General features: G+C 39.8%; 1 protein-coding gene across 1 annotated transcript in view; it reads left to right on the top strand.

Annotated features, from left to right (window-relative positions):
* The window catches only part of NFKB2 (nuclear factor kappa B subunit 2), an 89913-nt gene that overhangs the window by 48438 nt on the left and 20923 nt on the right, over nt 1–20552 (top strand). The window contains exons 3-19 of the mRNA XM_040362363.1: nt 1618–1696; nt 3410–3450; nt 4056–4154; nt 4625–4776; nt 6587–6687; nt 6854–7012; nt 11194–11298; nt 12985–13070; nt 13988–14126; nt 14202–14327; nt 14559–14774; nt 14929–15070; nt 17264–17378; nt 18271–18478; nt 19427–19596; nt 19714–19816; nt 20194–20432. Coding sequence (XP_040218297.1) covers nt 1618–1696; nt 3410–3450; nt 4056–4154; nt 4625–4776; nt 6587–6687; nt 6854–7012; nt 11194–11298; nt 12985–13070; nt 13988–14126; nt 14202–14327; nt 14559–14774; nt 14929–15070; nt 17264–17378; nt 18271–18478; nt 19427–19596; nt 19714–19816; nt 20194–20432 — 2280 coding nt within the window. The remainder of the gene's footprint in view (nt 1–1617; nt 1697–3409; nt 3451–4055; nt 4155–4624; nt 4777–6586; nt 6688–6853; nt 7013–11193; nt 11299–12984; nt 13071–13987; nt 14127–14201; nt 14328–14558; nt 14775–14928; nt 15071–17263; nt 17379–18270; nt 18479–19426; nt 19597–19713; nt 19817–20193; nt 20433–20552) is intronic.

Genomic DNA, 20552 nt, shown 5'->3' with positions numbered 1-20552 from the left:
TGAGTATTTATTGGTAGTATAACTATATGCATGTTTTGAAAGTAAAGACATAGTTGGACAGGCAGTTCTGTGTGTGTGGAGCTAGGGATTGCTTCAATAGTGCTGTGATGGCAACTGCTGGAATAGAAAGCATCTAGACCAGCCATTCTCTACCAGGGTTCTGTGGAATGATGGGGTTCCTAAAGAGGTTGCTAGGGGTTCTGTGAGCTGTGGCTGACTGACCCTCCATCTGATGGTGCCTGCCTAGTTCTGGGTTCAATGTCACTTAATTGGTGTCATGCAACTGACTGTATCTTCTTGTCTGTAAAGGGGGGCCTTCTGGGACAGATTTTGCTATCCAATATGGTACTAGGTACCACCTCAAAACTACTTTATAGGATGTGTCCAGTGCAGAGATGTTTAGGGAGACCCTATGGGTTGCATTAAAAATGTCTGCCCAATCTTCAGGCATAAGGTCCAAGGCGAAGCCAGTTGCTTATTTGGAAATATAGGCCAGGAGAGGTGGTTTGGGAGTGTTAAGGTGATATAGAGAGTGGTAATTACTCTCTTGGCATGTAATCAAAAAGGAAGAGTATTGCCTCTATTAAACTGGTTATGAAATCAATCAAATGTGCCAGCATCAGGTTGCAGAGAGTAGGGCCTGATAAATGAGGACCAAAAGGCTGCTTGAGGCCGATTGGTATCAGATAGATAGCAGGACCATCAATGTCTAATTGGTGGAGCCATTGACCTTGAGGTCAATGGCTCCACCAATTAGACATTGATGGTCCTGCTATCTATCTGAATTGTGGGGTCTGTCCCAAATGTTTTTTATATTGTATTTTGTCAAATACATATCATTTTATTTGTATCTTCATAGTCTCTTATCAGTGCCTTAAAAGTCCCAATTTCCCTTTTCCCTTGTTGACCTGTGATGTTTGATACCAATCAGCCTCAAGCAGCCTTTTGGTCCTCATTTATCAGGCCCTACTCTCTCTTGGCATGTAGATATGAGATGCACAGGTGTTTGTACCTAGTCATTAGGTTGAGGCATGTCCCGGCAGTATAGAAATGTTTTATCTGAAGGCCTCAGAACTTCTTGCAAGCTAGGAAAAGGCTTAAAGCATGAGGAAGAGACTAGATGGTATGGGTGTGTTAACAGATGGATCCAATAGTGGAACAAAGAGGGTACCTCGGCCACAAGATAAAGATTCAGGTTATAGAGTAGGGATAGTAGTGGGGTATGACAGAAGATTAGGTGTGGTTTATGCTTCCTGGTGGCATAACATTTGAGGAGCGGTGCTAACTGATCTGCCTGATAATATTTTGAAAAGTGTGGATTGCCTAGACCTTCATTCGATTTAGGCCTTAGTGTCTAGCGTGGCTTTTGGTAGCAAAACCTTTTACATTTCACAAACATAGGTAAACAATTTGTTTGCTTTTATGTTTATACCAGTATATTCCAGACATGCCAGTTATGGGATCCCTGCTTCTACAATTACTTTGCTCCTTGTAAATGCTACAAAAAAGAGTTATGGAAGATGAACAAATAGTGACACGGTTAGGTTAGGTCATGAGCTGTAACGTTTGTGAATGTGTGGGTCAAACTTTAATTGGATTTTGTGCTTCCCCAACCAGTATTTTTTAAATGGAGATCCAGATGGCGGTTTTGATTATACTCCATATATAGAGTCTCAGGATCCTGAGCAAGAAATCCGTAAGTATTTTCTTTATCTACATCGGTATCAATGTTAATAAAACAGCCAATCAGTTAGCATTTTTTAAGTGGTCAGGTAGAGCATTTCTTGCAGTGATAAATAAAAGCCAACTAGTTACACGTGTGTACTACTTGCATAGCTTAATGTGAGGTATTCTCTGATTGGGCGAGGTGGAGATTGTGGTGTCGCAGCCCCTGCCTCTCCACCTTGTCCAATCAGAGAATGATTCATTCATCGAGAGAAATGCATGGCGCCCGTGCTGAGTATGAGAAGCAAATCTTTATCGTATACTTTGCAACAATTTCACATGAACTGTCACTTAATAGATTGTAGGGCAGCGTCTGAGAAGTATGTTTTTTTAATTATTTTTAATTCTTCATTACTTTTGATTTATTCATGCTATGAACAAACCTACATTTACAGTATACTTGGAGAAAAAAGTTAAACAAAAAGGGGCAAACTTGATGAACGTCTTTTTCTGTTTGCTATGTTAACCCTTTCACTGCCAAGCCTTGCGATCCCCTTTTAAACTCGGGGCCAGACCTTTTTTGCAATTTTTCCATTGATTTTTATTTTTCCTTTACAGCTTTCATAGTCTGTAAAAAGACCCCCTACCCACCCCAAACCATATATTTTTTGAAAGCACGTGACCAGCAGATAAAAATCAGTAGCACCTTTTTTTTTTTTTTTTTTAAGACCCAATGATATTTGTGCAAATGTTTATCAAAACAGTATTTTCATAAAAAAATAAAAGAAAACAAATGCAGCCACCATCTAAGGATTGCTAAGATGCTATATGTTTATATTTTGGGTTTAAAGTAATTGTAAACCCATATATATATATATTTTTTTAAATAAAACAAACGTAATACTGACCTGCTCCATGCAGCCCTGAGCCTCCTCTTCTTCTGTCGCCTGACTGCTGCAGGCTCCTCCCTCTTGCTGAGTGGCCCACCATAGAAAGCCGCATTCTGTGGGGTACTTTTGTGGGCTTGTTTCCGAGCCACGCTATGTATGTCTATTGATACACACAGCTCTGAGCCATTGAGGGAGGGAGCCGCTGCTCTTGTGGAAAACAATGGATTGACATAGGGCTCACGTAAGTATAAGGTGGGGTTGGGGGGAGCTGAACTCAGGTTGTTTAAACTTAATGCAGAGAATTAAGGGTAAAAAAAGACCTTTAGCCTTTAGAATCACACCAGACGCAGTGCCGTACAGTTTCATGTGCATTTTTTCTGCACTAAAAATGCATGCATAGTGTTTTCCATGTATTCCAATGGCTCTAGTTCACACCATGCAGCCAGCTTCCGGTGCAGAGACTGACCTGAAACTGACTGCATGGTGTGAACTAGAGACAACTAGAGCCATTGGAATACATGGAAAACACTGTGCATGCATTTTGTGCAGAAAAAAAGCACACTGCGTCTGGTGTGAACTGGCCCTAATACTGCCTTAATCAGGATGTACAAATCATGACATCTCAAATTACTAAAACACTCATTTACTCTTGGCACATAAAAGTGCACCTTGTCTACTTATTTCGTCACTTTGTAGGATGTTCTTTGCAGAGTCACATACTAAAAACTTCTCCATGTAGTCAGAAATCTAAGGAGGCCAATTTACACACATACATTTAACACAAGCTTTCTTCATTTAGCTAATTAATACCTTGAGCATGTGTTATCTGACTTTTTTTTCTCATTCCATTTAAGCAACTGGTCCACACCTGGCAATCATAGAGCAGCCTAAACAGGTAGGTGAATTACTGTACAGTCACATTGATCATTCATCTTTTTCTCAGGACATATTTTGGCAGCATGAAAGTGAGTGTATTTCTACATCATTGTTAGTGTCACTTTATAGACATAGGCCTAAATCTAACCCCCAAATAGTGCCCTTGACACCTCTCGCGGTTTACCTCTAAAATTAATGCTTGCTAATGTTCATTAGGTGTTGTATTAGATCTTTATGTTCAAGAGGCCAGGAATAATTATTAAACAGTTTCTTTAAAATGGACCATAGATTTCCATGATAGTTTTTATTAGAATGAATTTGGGCCCTTTATATTTGTGTGGTCAGGACCGTGGTATAGATAAAACCCACAACTCTTTCTTGCAAAGATATTTAATTTTAGATTTGATTCCCTATAGACTCCTGCCAATAAAATTTTGCTTGTGATGTCATTGGCTAGCCAATACAAAAAAACTTGCCCACTAGCATTCCCTTTTTGTTTTTTTACAAAGGGAACTGCAGACCCAACAGAAGGTGCTTGGTCAGCACTGGTTTCTAGTGCGCTCCTGTTAAGTGTTTTGAAATGTTTGTTTACTGTATTCCTTGCTAATGTTTTAACCTTTACAGCGCGGCTTTCGGTTTCGCTATGTATGTGAAGGACCATCTCATGGTGGACTACCTGGGGCATCCAGCGAGAAAGGGAAGAAAACCTACCCAACAGTTAAAGTGAGTTATTTTCATTTTGTGTATTGGCTTGTATGGCTCACAGATTCCAGTGCAGAGAAAACGTTCAGAATCACAGTTCTATCAAGTCGCCACAATCAGTTAAAGACAGCATGCTTCCCAGGTTCTTTTATAATGTGATGTACAGAAATCGGAATCCTGCTTTATCAGAGTGATGCTTTATGACCTAATAGGGGGAGTATATAGGCACGCTATTGGATATAAGAAACTGGAGGTTGATCTCTCCACCAGTATCAGTTTTAGGTGTCATTGTTAAACATAGCCTTATTGTATAATACGTGTATTGGCCTTTTCCAAACTATATATTAAATAGCAATCTTCTTGATGGACTGAAGTCCTAAATGATATCGTACTGAAGGGAGTAGCTCTCTGTACTTGGGTTACCTTATTCCCAATAGTCTGCATCAGTTGAAAGTGGTTTCTGATTATTTTTTTTTATATCTTTATTGCAGATCTTTAATTATGTTGGCATGGCCAAGATTGAAGTGGATTTGGTTACGCACACAGACCCACCACGTGTTCACGCTCACAGCCTTGTTGGAAAACATGCCAATGAGACAGGAAGTTGTGTGGTGACTGTAGGGCCTAAAGACATGACTGCTCAGTACGTTTGTCCACAAATCTGATTTATTCTCTCTAACCTCCTCCTTTCTGTTTATAGATGAAACAAAGGTCAATTCAATGTTTATCTTATGTTTATCATATACAATTCTAGTGTCACATGATCGATTTGCATAAATGATGGCATGTGATCACTTAAGAGCCAATTCATTAATTATCAGTTGTGAGATGAATAACGACAAAGCTTCATTACGTTCAATTCACAAAAAAATTAAAAAAATGTATCTTTTGGAACAGGCATTCAATATTTTAAGAATGTAGAAACTAACAATTGGGAACCCTGCACTGGCCAGTAAGTGCAATGCTGTTTGCTCGGCTGTAAATCATTTGTAACATTACACCAGAGGGAGATCATTCTGTGAATGAAGGCACACTAAGGGCTTGTTTACACTTGCGTGGGGGGCACGTTGTAAAAACAGGCGACTCGGCTGCATTTTTACTGCCCCCTTAAGCTGAAAAGACAACCAGTAGTGCAACATTTACAGGACTGTCAAACACCTCTGAAGAGTGAACCACATCTTTTTATAGTTCACATTTCTTAGTATGTCTTTATTGATCTCATTCTGATGCTGTGTTTAAAATCTGTGAAACAAAAAAAATAATAAAAAATGATGTACGAAATATTACAATATAAAAAATTTGAACTTTTTGTATAAGGCCTCATGCACACTGGACATTTTTGCAGCTTCTCCTAGGGGTGTTGGGCTTTTTTTTCCTGCTTCTAAACTCCCCTGCATGTTAGCCTATGTTATGTGTTCATGCACACATCAGCTTTTAGCAGCGTTTAGAGGCAGAAAAAAACTGCCAGTGCGTCCAGGAGCAGTAGAGTTTTGGCAGAAAAAACGCTTCACGCTTGTAAATGTTGGTGCTAGACGCGTTTAGTGATTGAGTCTTATTCATTTTAATGGCCAGAATAAATTATTATTTAGGCTAATTAAATGAATTAGCACCCAAGTGCATGACAGCTGTAAACGCTCCTTAACTCATCATACACTTTTGCACGCGTCAGAGGGTTTTTTAAGCAATAAAGCTACTGCTAGGAGGAAATGATTTTGGGTGAATTTGCAAAACGTCCTGTGTGCATGAGGCCTAAAATAAAGCCTTTTTTTTTTTTTTTTTTGTGAATTGACTACTTTTGAGATAAAGATTGCAGTTATTTTAAGGCAATTTTTCGTTATTTAACTCTTAGTGAATTGATTCCACAATGTTGTGTTCTCTTAAGTTAAAGCAATTTTTTCTATAGTAATATTTGTTTATTTAATGTTTCTGTTGTATGGTGTGGTTTACTTGTTGCATTAAAGTATTATAAAAAGTAAAACTTTTTTGGATCGAGGGGAGAGGGGTTAGAACCCCTGTCAAGTTTCTATTGCCATTTGTGCCCCCTTAATGGAGATTTACCCTCTCTATTTGTCCTTTTTACCATCATCACTCAGAGTGAAAGGAATTCCCAAATTTTGGGTTGTCACCAGATCAGTAAACCCTGATAACTGGGGATTCCCTGACTTTGAAGACCTTTCCTCTCACCTGTTGTTTTGGCTATGGGACAGGAAATGAAGGGAAATCTCATTAATGGGACACAAAAAAAAAAACCTGACATGGGTTATAATCCGGTCCTACTCTATCCAAAAAGAAAAAATGCCATTAGTTCTACTTTAATGCTGGTTGTGTTCTCACCTAATTGGTGCTTCTTTGTAAGATGGATTATTGCAAACTCTTCACATGATCATCGCTTTCTGCCTATGTGGTAGCCAGATGCAAATATGTAATATACTATGTTCTGTATTTGTGTTTAGGTTTAATAACTTGGGGATTGTCCATGTCACAAAAAAGAGTCAGATTGAAATCCTGAAGGAAAAGATAAGACAGCAAATAATGAGAACCCGTTGTCTCACAGGTAAAAGCATGAACTGTACTGCAACTTTTTCTATAGGCTGCTGTTATTGTTTTTATTCTCGCTTAGAAGTTTCTTGTTTTTTGACAGTACCTGTAAACCTTTTAAAAATGTGTCCTATGCAGACTGCAGTGATCCTGTTCTTTATCATGAAATTATCCTTTTGCAGAACAAGATGAGAAAGATATAGAGGGAGAAGTAAAAGATCTGAAGAAAGTTACAGACCTGAGCATTGTCCGGCTTCGATTTACAGCATATTTGCCAGACAGCACTGGTGCTTATACTCTCCGTTTGAAGCCAGTTATTTCTGATCCCATCCATGACAGCAGTGAGTGATTTGATTTATACACTGTGTAATACAGAATAGTACATCAGGTTTTTTTGGGAATAACCATAAAGCAAACATTCAAGTTTGCCTTGAGTAAATTTCCATACTGGTGGGCAGCTTGTAGCTATTGACCAGGAAAATCTATTTTAATAAGTACATAATATACACTCACATAATAATGGTGCACATTTTCACTATATAAACAGCATGCGTACAGAGATGTTTCTGCTGCTGTCTTTTCTGTCCTCTCTCTGCAGTTGGCCCATACCTTGATCTCTGTTCCAGTCCCAGTGGGGATCAAGGCAGAGGTACCTAGGCCTTAGGGCAGGGGTATACTACCCAATCATGTGATCACTGTGATTGGCTGTCACAGTGGTCACATGATCGGGAGCCTATTTGACCAATTCCTATTCAAAAATAGAGACTAGAATCTAACTGACTGCTTGGTGATGGGAGTGCACCGTGAGGACATTCTCCTCACACAAACCTCTGCACCATGAACACATATAAGTTGCGTGTGTGTGTGTTAAGGCCCACCTTCCTTACTGCTGCAAGTATGCGTTATTTGGTTAACAGAAGGTTAAAGAGGTTGTTGAGCCCTCAAGGTTTTTCACCTTAATGCATTCTATGCATTAAGGTGAACAACTTTCTGTAGTGCAGCAGCTCCCCAGAGCCCCCCTTTTCCTTACCTGACCCTGATCTTTCCAGCAATGAGAACGAGCCCAGCCACTGTCTCGGGTCCTCATTGGATAGATTGATAGCAGCAGCTATTGGCTCCCGCTGCTGACACGCAAGTGGGGAGGGGGGGGGGCTAAGTCCTGCTGTCTGTGACAATGGACACAGCAGCAAGACTCGGGAGCACGAGTGTCCCCTTGGAATGCAGGTCTCCGAGGGGGCACTGAATGCGGGGAGGAGCCAGAAGCTTTGCAGGGGGACCCCAGAAGAAAAGGATCGGGCCACTCTGTGCAAAACCCTTGCACAAAGGAGGTAAATATAACATGTTTGTTATTTAAAAAAAAAAAGGGTTGTAAAGGATTTTTTCCCCCCTAAATAGCTTCCTTTACCTTAGTGCAGTCCTCCTTCACTTACCTCATCCTTCAATTTTGCTTTTAAATGTCCTTATTTCTTCTGAGAAATGCTCACTTCCTGTTGTTCTGTCCGTAACTACACACCATAATGCGAGGCTTTCTCCCTGGTGTGGAGAAAGCCTCTTGAGGGGGGAGGGGGCGAGCAGGCAAGTCAGGACACTCTCTACTTTGCAGATGGAGAAAGGAGCTGTGTATTAGTGGGCGTCCTGACACTCCTGCTAGCCCCCTCCCCCCTCAAGAGGCTTTCTCCACACCAGGAAGAAAGCCTTGCATTACGGTGTGTAGTTACAGACAGAAGAACAGGAAGTGAGGATTTCTCAGAAGAAATAAGGACATTTAAAAGCAAAATGGAAGGAAGAGTTAAGTGGAGGAGGACTGCATTAAGGTGAAGCTATTTAGGGAAAAAAATGTTTCCTTTACAACCCCTTTAAGCTAAGTCCAGGCTGTTCATCAGATTTATCTGTTGATCTTGTCAGTTCGCCTTCATTTTCATTCTCACCATGCCAAGCATTGTAGCAGATGGATACTGTTGTGGCCAGTTTGCATCTCCCTGAGTCTTCTTTGGCGGTACAGGATTCTGTGCCGATGCACAGTGTGCCTATAGCGTCTTTAGTCATTTAAGTGGCCACACCCCCATGGCTAGCCCTGCAGTTGTGGCTCCCAGCTAAAACCTCCTTTTATATAGCAGCTGCTGATAGTAATCAAGCTCTGGAGAGGGAATAAGAGTTACATGTGGCTGGGTGCAGTACAGAGACCAGGAGCAGCACCTGGAATAAAGATCTTCTCCGCAACCTTGAGATGGAACTTTAACAGATCCATGTACAAGAGGAAGCAAGATTATCATGGGGTCATTCCCACTCACCTCAAGGGAAACTGCAATCCACAGGTGTGCCAGGAGTTGTACATACCCAAATACCTGAATCGGATGTTTCTGTACACAACCGTCTTCCCTTTGTTCTTCGTTTATGTAAACATCAGACACTGTGTATGACTTAATGAATGCCCCTCCCCTACATGTTCCCTTTTGTGCATAAGAGGAATAATTTGGAAGGCCATGTATTCACATGACCACAAAATAAAACCCCAAAGGGGGTATTAAGTGTTTATAATTGATAAAAACTGTTCACATTTACTTTAGGTTCTCAACAGAAGCACAGAAATCCTGTCTCTTTTCCTTTTGTATTACACTGGTATATTGTAAGCCTTCTAATGTAAACACTCATCAGATATTTCTAAGTTAGTAGGAACAGACATAAAATGTTCGTTACCCTAAAAAACAAAAAAAAAGATCCTGTGTTATTGGGCCCCTTCTAAAACCTGGCTGATCTTGCCTGACTATGCCCTCCCCCCTGTAAACTGACCATGGTGTATCATGGCTACTGAGCCCTGACACCATGGTCAGTTTACGTGCCTCCGTCATCTGCAGCTCTCCTCCCCTGCCTGCCTGTCGGCTCCAGAAACTGCCCCCCTACCCCCCCCCCCCCCTTTTTGCTGCTATAAAAACAATATCATATGTTTACCATCCCATCTGTTATAATGCTATGTGTCCCAGTGCCTGTGCTGTATAAGAAAAATGCAGATTTCGACCTTACCTTAGAGCATCCACAGCAGCAGTAAGTCACACCCCAGCTCCCTCCTCACAGGAGTTTGATGACAGCAGGAGACTATGGCTCTGCTGTCCTCAGTTTCTCCTGTAAAAGCATTAGGTGAGGAGGGTGACATTTAAGCTGGAGACAGCACTGGAGAGGAGACATGGTGTCAGGTAAGTGTTTAGGAACAAAGAGGAGCAAGACAGGTTGTGGGGCATTTTTTAATGCAGCAAACGCATTAAGATTAAAAACATTTAGACTTTAGTTTGTAAGTCAAACTATCAAAGCACTGAAAAAAGGGCTGATGATAATTAAAGATAGAAATCAAATGGTTAAAAATCACATCTGTTAAACACTAACTGGAAAGGGTTACTAACCCCCCCCCCCCCCCACTGCCCCCCAGTCTAAAGTAGTAAAACTATTATGTGCTAAAATTCTGGTGTGTATTGGCCCTATCACTAGTCCGACCAGATTGGATTTTTGGGGCAAAGATAATATGCTTGTTCCTCTTGGAGAGATGTGAGGGTAGTGGTAGGTAGAATTTTTCTGCTTTTGTCATTTTTATCTTCTTAATAAATGTAAAAAAGTCTTAAACGGAATGGGCCTGGGCAAAGCAAATAAACAGGTTGAGTTAAATCCTCTCCACCCCAGCTCAATGCACCTTACTTCACTTGCCGCTCCATATGACGGCCGTGAAGAAAATAATCCACCCGAAGTAGCTCAAGTCTTTGTTTACACGGGGCTATGCTCTCTTTATTAAAGTAAAGAAAGCTTTTTATTAAAATCGGAAACATGTCATACCTGCTCTGTACAAAGGTTTTGCACAGAGCAGCCCCGATCCTCCTCTTTAACAACAACCCCCCCCCCCCCCATCCGTCCGTCCGTCCGTCTGTGCTCCATCTTTTCACTGTGTGCCACCATAGCAAGTTGTTTGCTATGGCGGAACTTGTGCAGTCTCTCTCCCAAGCCACACTGCCTGTGTCCATCTACACACACAGCGCTGCTCAACTCTGTCCCCGCTCCCCCCTCACACCATTTAATTGACCAAAGACTTCTGCTGCAGCCGGGCACAGTGCTGAAGCTCTGGCAGGCTCAGGTAAATGAAAGTGGAGTGTTTTTTTTTCACCTTTTAATATAGGGAATGTACCCAGACTTTAGAACCACTTTAATATTTTCATCTATAGTGCATAGAAAGCAAGTGGTGGAATGAGAATCATCCTCCTTTTGTGAGGTCTCAGCAAAACAAAGTGGCTTATTTGAAGAAGCCATACTAATTCATCAGTTTGACTTGAGTGACCTCTAGTGGTTTTATGAGCAAATGCAGCTGAGATTCTGGGGAACAGCACACTGAAGCAATATTTTATCCTGCATTCTCTTTGGTAGATATAGTTTGTCTTACATACTGAAGTATTTTAAACCTGAGCAGTGGTTTTGTGCTTTTGTGTCAGTGTATAAATGTTTTTGAAAATGTATTGTTACTATATTCCAATTTTATTTTATTTAGAATCTCCTGGAGCCTCTAACCTGCGTATTTCTCGAATGGACAAGACTGCAGGGTCTGTAAAAGGAGGAGATGAGGTGTACTTACTTTGTGATAAAGTGCAGAAAGGTACTTTTACTTCCAGTTCCTTCACTTTTAAGTAATTTTCACATCCCAAAGTTTTGCTTGCTTTTAACCACTTTAATACCGCACACTTTTATCCCCTTCCTGCCCAAGCCAATTTTCAGCTTTCAGCTTTGCCACATTTTGAATGACAATTGCGCAGTCATACAGCACCATACCCAAATTACATTTTTATCATTAATTTGTTCACACAAATAGAGATTTTTTTTGGTGTTATTTAATCATCGCTGTTTTATAAAATTTAAAAAAAAAACATATTTTTTACTTTTTTCTGTTCTCATAAATTTAGGTCAAAATGTATTCTGCTACATTTCTTTGGAGAAAATAACCCAAATCAATGTATATTATTTAGTCTGTAGGAAAGTCCACAAACTATGGTGTGTGTATATGTATGTATGTATGTATGTATTTATGTGTGTGTATGTGTGTGTGTGTATATATATATATATATATATATATATATATATATATATATATATATATATATATATATATATATATATATAAATATATAATATATATATAAATCGATCAATCCTGATGTATTGACAACCTTTTATTTCTTGAGGCTTTGAAAATAGAGACAGGATATTCAAATAAATATAAATATATATATTATTATTTGTATTTTTTTTTTTTTTTTACAATTTTATTTCACACACTGTGACCAGAGCAATACAGTGTTACCATAGTACCACTTTTCTACTCTGGAAAGGTGATCAGATTTTTTTTTCTACAGCTAATTACTTGGTATAGATGGGCTGTGATTGGACCTGTCTGTACCATGTGATCACTGTGACCAATTACAGCAATCAACACACTAGCACACAATAAATGCTATTGATTGTATACAATTGTCATGTTATCTGCTGTGATTAGTCACAACGATCACATGGTTCCTGGCAGCAGACTGGTACACTGATCCATTATCTGCTGTGTCCGGTGGACACAGCGGGTGACAGATCGCGGGCTGTTCCAGGGAGGAAGTAATATGACATTCTTCCAGAATAACTTTCCTGTCTGACCGTCATTTTACAATAGGCCGGGCTGGAAGATGTTAAGAATTGGTTTATCATTATTTTTTATTAAGTTACGGAATACTGGTTTCTAATAACTGCCTAGTCTAAAAAAGGGGGTTTACTTCTTGGCAGCCATGTGTATTGGCCTTTTTTCCACAATACTGGTATGTTACATGTAGAGCTAGCGAGGGTTTGTCATATGGAGTCCCTTCCTACTGTTCAGTGTTGCACAAAAGCCCAAAGCCTATTGAACAGGACCAGTATTTAATACCAATTTAGGGCAGCTGAGCTTTACTAGCCAAAGTCGGTAAATGTATTAATAAACAAGCAGTAGTCATCGTTCTGGTCTTACAGCATGATCAGAGAGTTATCAGCTTCTTGCATATGACTTTCTTGTCAAAGGCATAACAGAATAGTAAATGAAGATATATACCATACTTGTTTGCTGTTGGAAACGTTTATATAGTATTTATTGGTTAAAATTCTTGTGTAAGTGCACCTTTATGAATCATTTTAAACAAAATCAGTGCTTGAAAGAGAATATGCGATTGTCTTGATAGGTGTATAGACCTGAATAGTTTGTGCATTGTTGCACACTGGCTGTGGTTTATCTCTGTGTCCCAATTATTTACTTTCTACTTATCTTCTACAGATGATATAGAAGTGCGGTTTTATGAAGATGATGAAAATGGATGGGAGGCATTTGGGGACTTCTCACCAACAGATGTCCATAAGCAGGTATGTTAGATTCCTTGATGCAGTATTTCCAGATTTCAGGTTTGTGCTTCTGCTGTAAGACAGAAAAGTAGGGAGTGTATACTTGCATGCCTTTGCTTTCTAATGTGCCATTTTATGGCTTTTACTATAGCATTGAGCCCAGGTTCACACTGACAGCGGGATTGAAATTTCATTCCCGTATGTCAGTCCGACTTCGGGGCGATTTCAGAGTCACCTGTGCAGGTTCCTGCACAGATCTCTATACACATTGCACCCTGAAGTCGCCAAAAGTAGTACAGAAACTACTTTTGGAAATCGGTGTCAAATCACATGCCAAATCGCTGCAATGTGAACCTAGGCTTAAAGGCTATTTTAATCAAGCTGAAACCTTTTTATTCTTTTGGACTTAGTAGACAAGGGTTAGAATCCCAGTAATATTTGTATTGCTATTTCTCTAGCCATCTGGCAGATTTTTCCTAATTTTGTGTGGTCATTAGACATGAAGAAAGCTACATTTCTCCACAAGTGTCACAGATGGAAATATTTTTTTGTCAGTAGAATAGAAAGGGATAAGGACTTCTGATTTTTATTGGTGTCTATTTGCCGTTGGGGAGATCTCACATTGTGTTCACCAGGACAGGAAGTGAATAAAAACTTCCTAGACAGGGACACAGAAAGCCAATAAAAGACATTTTAGAACCCTTTTCCACTGTTAAAAAAATAAATAATAATGTATGTGTTGGCAGGCTTAGTGCATAAGGAATGTTTAGCCTGGTTTTCAACTCTGTTTGCAGGTACTAGTACTGTGTTTTATTTCATTGCATAGTGTTAGGGATTCTATAATCAAACTGGGCATTTGGATTCTGTCTCTGATAGTGAGGTTGAATATGTATATACAATGGAAGTGTAAAAGCTGATGGGTTTCTTTTATGGTTCAGTATGCCATTGTATTCCGGACCCCTCCATACCACAAGCAGAAAATTGACCGCCCAGTGACTGTGTTCTTGCAGTTAAAGCGAAAACGTGGCGGAGATGTCAGTGACTCCAAGCAGTTTACCTACTACCCTTTGGATCAAGGTAATTGATTATGCTGTCATGCACCAATAAAATAAAAGGATTTGTTTGCGGCTCTGATAACATCTTGTTCTGCAGACAAAGAAGAAGTGGAGAGAAAAAGGAGAAAAGATATTCCATCGTTAAACCACAGCTTTGGTGGAGGAGCACCCATGGGGGGTGCAGGAGGAGGCGGAGGTTCTGGAGGTTTTGGGCATGCAGGAGGTAGGTTTGCCCATTAATTAAGCGGTTTTATTTCTTTCCAAAGCCTTTCTATGGCACATCCACATGGCATACTCCTCTAAAAGCATTTCCGGCCCTTACAGTGTTAATAAATGTAATCTGGAAAATATTTCATGTCTTTAAATATTTATTTTTTATAAAACACTTTTAATGGTTCAGGAGATGGCTCTTTGGTTGCTCTGACTGATGTTTTTTTACTTTGTAATTTATAAGGGAATAATATGAATTACTCTTATGGAAGCCTACATGGTGGTTACTTTACACACACTGGTACGGTCTACCAGAGTGGATACGCAATGAAAGCCGACTCCTCTGAGGCTTCACACCAGCCAGTAAACATTAAGAAGGAGGCTGACAAGACCCCATGCAGCCCCACACAGGAAAATGTTCCATCTTTCCAGAGAGAATACCAAGAGACCATACGTCAAGGTACAGAGAAAAAAAAACATATAGCTTAAAAGTATATATCATAGATCTATTGTTTTTTTCTTTTTTTTTTTTTGTAGATTACTTGTTTAACACTGACTGTAATTGATCAACTATTTATAAAGCAGTAGTACTCATGTTTCTTCTCTCATCACAGCTCATATGTGCAGTATGAGAATGCTGTCCCTAGCCCAGCGTACCTCCAAGGCCTTAATGGATTATGCAGTAAGTGCAGACCCTCGCATGCTGCTGGCTGTGCAGAGACCGCTGACTGCCACTCGGGATGAGAATGGAGACACGTAAGTATTTTATTTCTACTGGTGAATTTAAACATACACACCAGGTAAAAAAAAATGTTGTACTCGCCATAAAATACTTCCCTTGGAGTCCATTGAGAGAGACAGACCTTTTTAAGACTATGAGGATTTCCAAAAGCAGTTTAATTGAGGATTGGACTAAATCTCAAACGCTAACAGGCTCATAAAAGAAGACAACTGGGGGGACTGCCTGCAGCTCAAATAGCTCCTGGAAGGACCTATGACCAAAGCTGACATCAGATGGGGACAAATTAGAACTTGGAGAACATGTGAATAGAAGACCAATGTGGAAGCTTTGCAACCAGGGAAAACGTTGATATGGCTAAAAAAGTCCAAGAAGCACTCATGTTGTAATAGTGCACCTTGGATCATGGTCTGCCTGATCACCTTGGTGGAATAAAAAACCAGAGCAAGGGTCCATACAGGATGGAAAGAAGAGAATCTGTCTTCTGAAAGAAGCTGAGAGGGAGAGATTCCCAGAGTCTGAACCACACCCAGGAAATGAGGTTAAATTTCCTGTTGGTCAACTGGAACCAGACAGAGGAACATAAAAGCAATGTTCTAGTTAAGGTGTAAGGCAGAAACTACCCTTGGCAGAAAAGGAAGTTCTGGGCCTCAACAACACCTAGTTCCTTTCCAAACCACAAGGGATTAATGCTGGATAAAGCAACCAGTTCAGACACTCGCCTCAGAGGTGATGGTTACAATGAATTCCACTTTATGGCGACAGTAGAGAAAAGAATATGCTCAATGGTGGTTGTCTAAAGCACATACTAAGGTTTAAAGCAAGGAGAGACAGTGAGAGGCCAACAGACTCTGAAACAAAATAGAATTGGCAGAAACCTGATCCTTGATGGTGCTGAGAACCAAATTCCAGTCTAGACGCAATTGTAGGAAGGAGAGAATTTGTTCCACGGATTAACTCCTAAAATGGAAGCCCTGAGACTCGCACCAAGTGAGGTCTTACCGGCACTCAGCCAATCATATACGCAGATTGTCTAATTCGGAGGGACAGGCTTATGACATCATACTCTCCGACTCAGCCAATCAGAGGAAGCTTTGTATTCATTCAACGGGAAGGCTCTGACTCACAGCCAGAATCCAGCTCAGTGTACTGTAAGTATCTATAGCTGCAGTGCAGCACCTAGTTAAGGAAATATTTTGTATGGACCAGCTTGGTCCAAACAAACGAATGTGACGGGAAACATGGAAATCAGATGTAACCGTGGTAGGCCCCCCACAATAGTGAGTTGCAGAGACAGGAAAACTGCCTTCACACTGGACCAATAACTCCATAAGGAATCCCCTAACATACTGACCTGACCTGAATAGCGGAGTCCTGCCTGAACTGGAACACAGACAGTAGTGGTTTACTTGTCATATCAAGCCTCTAGCTGACTGGAGAGACTTCCAAAAATTCAGGTCCGTTGTAGAAAGAACACCAGTATGAACTGGGAAAACCTGACTACATTCCTGAAATGTCATGTAACTGTATTGGCAGTATATTTGTTTGCTGTTAATTAGATAAAAAAAAAACTTAAATGTTCTATAAAGTTTCTTTTAACAGCTTACTTTTGGGTTTATAATTAGATTTTTTTGTTTGTGTGCCTGGAGAATTTCCAATGTAGCATGAGGCGAATCCCAGTGTAGGGTGTGGGCAGCGTCAAAAGATTATTAGGCAACTTTCAAACATTTTAGGCTCAATTCACAAAGCTAATCCATCAGGATAAGTATATGTACTTGTGACTATTATTATGAGTCCAATGAGATTTGAAGTTATAGTCAAAATGGCTAAATCAGAGAGTCTTATCCTTGATAAAGCTGTGACTTGAGTGTATTTTCCTCCAGTTCCAGTACAGACCAGTTTTGTAAATTGTTATTCATGGACCTGTCATTGTTGAGTGTGAGTGGTGGACACCCGACCATAGAACACAGATGCAAAATGGTAGATGGGTCTTTTGAACCCCTTTGCCTGTTCTCTTCAATGCCAGCAGATTAATATATAATCTGCCCTGGTCAACATAGACTGGATTTGGTGCACAACTGATGTACTGGGTCTAGATTTACTCATCCCTAAATATAGCATTTTGGTCCTATACAGATAATAAGAATTGTGTATGCATGTAAAATTCCCTAGTGTAATAGAGGCTCAGTAGTGTTTTTTTTCCCCACCAGGCCCCTCCACCTTGCCCTTATACACGGACAGACAGCAGTCATTCAACAGCTGGTAGATGTTATAAGGGGGGTTCCAGATCAGAAAATCCTCAACATATGCAACAACCTTCATCAGGTAATTATCACTTCTGTCATTTTTGTTTTGTCACTGGTTATTACTTTCCATGCTTTTCCTGAACTGTCATAGTATAGATATTGTACTTTCTGTTTAGAGTACAGAATGTTTATTAATTTTCCAGCATTAGTAATGGATATTTATGCACAGCTGAAAAAAACCTTGTCAGTTGAAAATCTTTTCACGTCACTACTAATAAATTCAGCTGCAGTTGTATGTTGCATTGTTGTGGTTAGAGACTACTTTGTAAAATTATCCCCTAGTTCTGTGTTCCTGTAATTTAGACTTTGAATGGCTTTCTATAAAGGACTTGCACAGCACATTACACGACTTTCATAAAGTACCAGTAAGAAAAAAAACTAAGCCCATAAGGCATGTCCACTAAATGAAGTGCATTAAAAAGAAAAAAATACAATACATGTTATATAGAATTCAAACATGGTAACAAAATGTTTAAAAAAAATGCTTCATCCATGGCAGCCAGATATAATTGTTTGCATAGCTGCTATAAGTAAAAGATAACAGTTGCATCATATCATCTTCTTATATTTCACTATATTAAACAATGAAATAATGGAGTGGTTTTAGCCAATATATAGCGATTGTTGTGCTAATGATGCGTGCAAGATGGCTTTGTTGGGTTTAATTGTTCCCCCTATAGAAAAGTAGGAAAAAAGTGAGGGTTAAAGCAGTGACTTTAAAAGGTGTAAATATACCATGTGCAGAATCGATAGAAGTGATACATGAAAATACAGAGCTACTGTATTTATACTACAGGTTGAGTGCCGTGCTATTTAAGGCAGAATAGGTTAGACCTTAGAGTTTAAGTAAATATTACAAAATGATCACAAATGAAAGTCTTACTCTAGACGTACTGTGTTTTCTTTGACAGACTCCTTTGCACCTTGCCGTGATCACCAAACAATATCAAATGGTTGCTTTGCTGATCAGAGCTGGAGCAGACCCTACTATCCTTGATCGTTTTGGAAGCTCTGTGCTACATTTAGCTGTTCAAGCCGGAGATGATAAAATGCTTCAGGTTCTCTTAGATCACCAATTCAGTGGCTACGAAAATCTCCTCAACATGCCAGATTATCATGGTAAGGTCCATAGGCACTATAAAGGGGGAAGTAAAGTGTATCTAAAGCTGAATGATTTTTTTTTATTTTTAACCTAATGCATTCTGTAAAAAAAACTTCTGTGTACAGCTCCCCCCCGCCCCCCTTACCTGTGCCCAGTCTTGATCCAGCGCTGTGCACAAGCGGCTCTCTCTCATAGGCTCAGACAGCAACGGGAGTCAGCGGGACGAAACCACACTGTGTGTGTAAATGTACACACAGATCATGGCTCGGGATCAAGCCTGTACACATGCCCCCATAGCAAGCTGATTGCTGTGGGGGAATTCAGCAGTGGGGATGTGCCAAGGGCACCATTAGGGGACCCCAGAGGAGGAGGATTGGGGCTACTCTGTGCAAAACCATTGCACAGAGCAGGTAAGTATAACATATTTGTTATTGTAAATAAAGTAAAATTCGACCCTTTACAATCGCTTTACAAAGAGTAGCCCAGACACTGTTCCTTTCCAGTTCACCAGGTCCAATCTGGGGGGGGGGGGGGGGGGTCATTAGCAGTTTTCCATATTGAAAACTGCCGCAATCACTTTGTTAATTAGGCATGTCATTTTCTGAAATAGTCTGATGCAGGTCGCGCAGATAAATCTGAAACGGGTATATCAGCTTTGTTAATGTAGTGCACGCCACTTTTAGTAGTGTCTTTGTTATTATGCACAGTGACTGTGCTACACAAAAAGCTAAGGCCTTTTTTAACAGCTTTATATATATATATATATATATATATATATATATATATATATATATACATATTTATTTACACAGACTAAAGTGTGGCTATGTCCTCTAAATAAAATTACAATCCAATCATTTTAATTAGAAGAAGTGGTATAACAACAATCCAATTATAACTGATATTTGGTGTCTCATATCAGTTGCAGCATTGTGTGTGGCTTTAATCAATACGTTTACTTTCAGGTTTGTTCCCAGTTCACTGGGCAGTAAAGGTGAAAAATGAAAAATGTTTGGAGCGGCTGGTGAAAAGCGGAGCCGACGTCAATGCTGTAGAGCGTAAGAGTGGGAGAGCCCCACTTCACATTGCTGTGGAAATGAACAACCTAAATATGGCTGTTACTCTAACCAAAAAAGTAAGAAAAAAGCTCCCTTGTATTTGTGGTCTGTGGGGATCTTACACTTGTAGAGAGCAATATAACCACACAGTGTGGTTGCTTTATTTACTTACAAAACGTGTGTTTTTTTTCTAGCTGGGGGCAAATGTAAATGCTCAAACGTTTGGAGGAAATACACCACTGCACCTGGCTGCTTGTATGGGTTCTCCAGTGCTGACAAAGATGCTGGTTAATGCAGGTATTTCAGACATGTTACTGAGTACATGGTTATGTTAGTTGGCAATGTAAAGGTAACACATTTTTGGTTGTTTTTAGGCCTAAAGCAAATATTCTGTGCCATATCTAGGAATTTTATAGACATGGATACATCCTACTGTGTATCAGTGAATATACACCGAATTACACAATAATAAAATATTTTTTTATGTTGTGGCTGGTACAGCTTTGAACTACTGACCTCATAGATTAACCATTATCTTATGTAATGCCATGTCTACTTTATTTTCAATCATTGGGATCAACCAACCACTATGTAGCATGCAGTGTCGCAATACAGTATATATCCGCTTTTTGAATAGTGACGCTTTGTTTATCTAGATTTATTGTGATTCTTAGGTGCAAATGTCCTAATAGAAAATGATGAGCCTGTGGATAACACATCATGCAGTGACAGTGATGAAACAGACAGTGATTCTGATGTGGATATGGATACAGACTCTGACCAGCAAGGAGACAGTGATTCAGAAGACAATGGATCCTTATTTGATACAAATCAGGGGGATGAAAGAATACACTACGGAGCTAAGCGGCGTTATCCTGGACACACTCCACTGGATCTAACCAAAAGTCAGAAAGTAAGACTTCATTTGTTTTTCATCAGATATTCTCAAATATTTTTATGGGGTTTGGCTTAAAGGAAATAATCTGATCAACTTGTGTTAATGCTTTAAGAACTTTGGGGGTAATCCACAAAG

This window comes from Rana temporaria, chromosome 8 (assembly GCF_905171775.1).
Source record: "Rana temporaria chromosome 8, aRanTem1.1, whole genome shotgun sequence".
In the NCBI taxonomy this organism is placed as follows: domain Eukaryota; kingdom Metazoa; phylum Chordata; class Amphibia; order Anura; family Ranidae; genus Rana; species Rana temporaria.
Note: the sequence above shows the minus strand (reverse complement) of the source record. Positions and strands in the feature narration are given on the sequence as shown.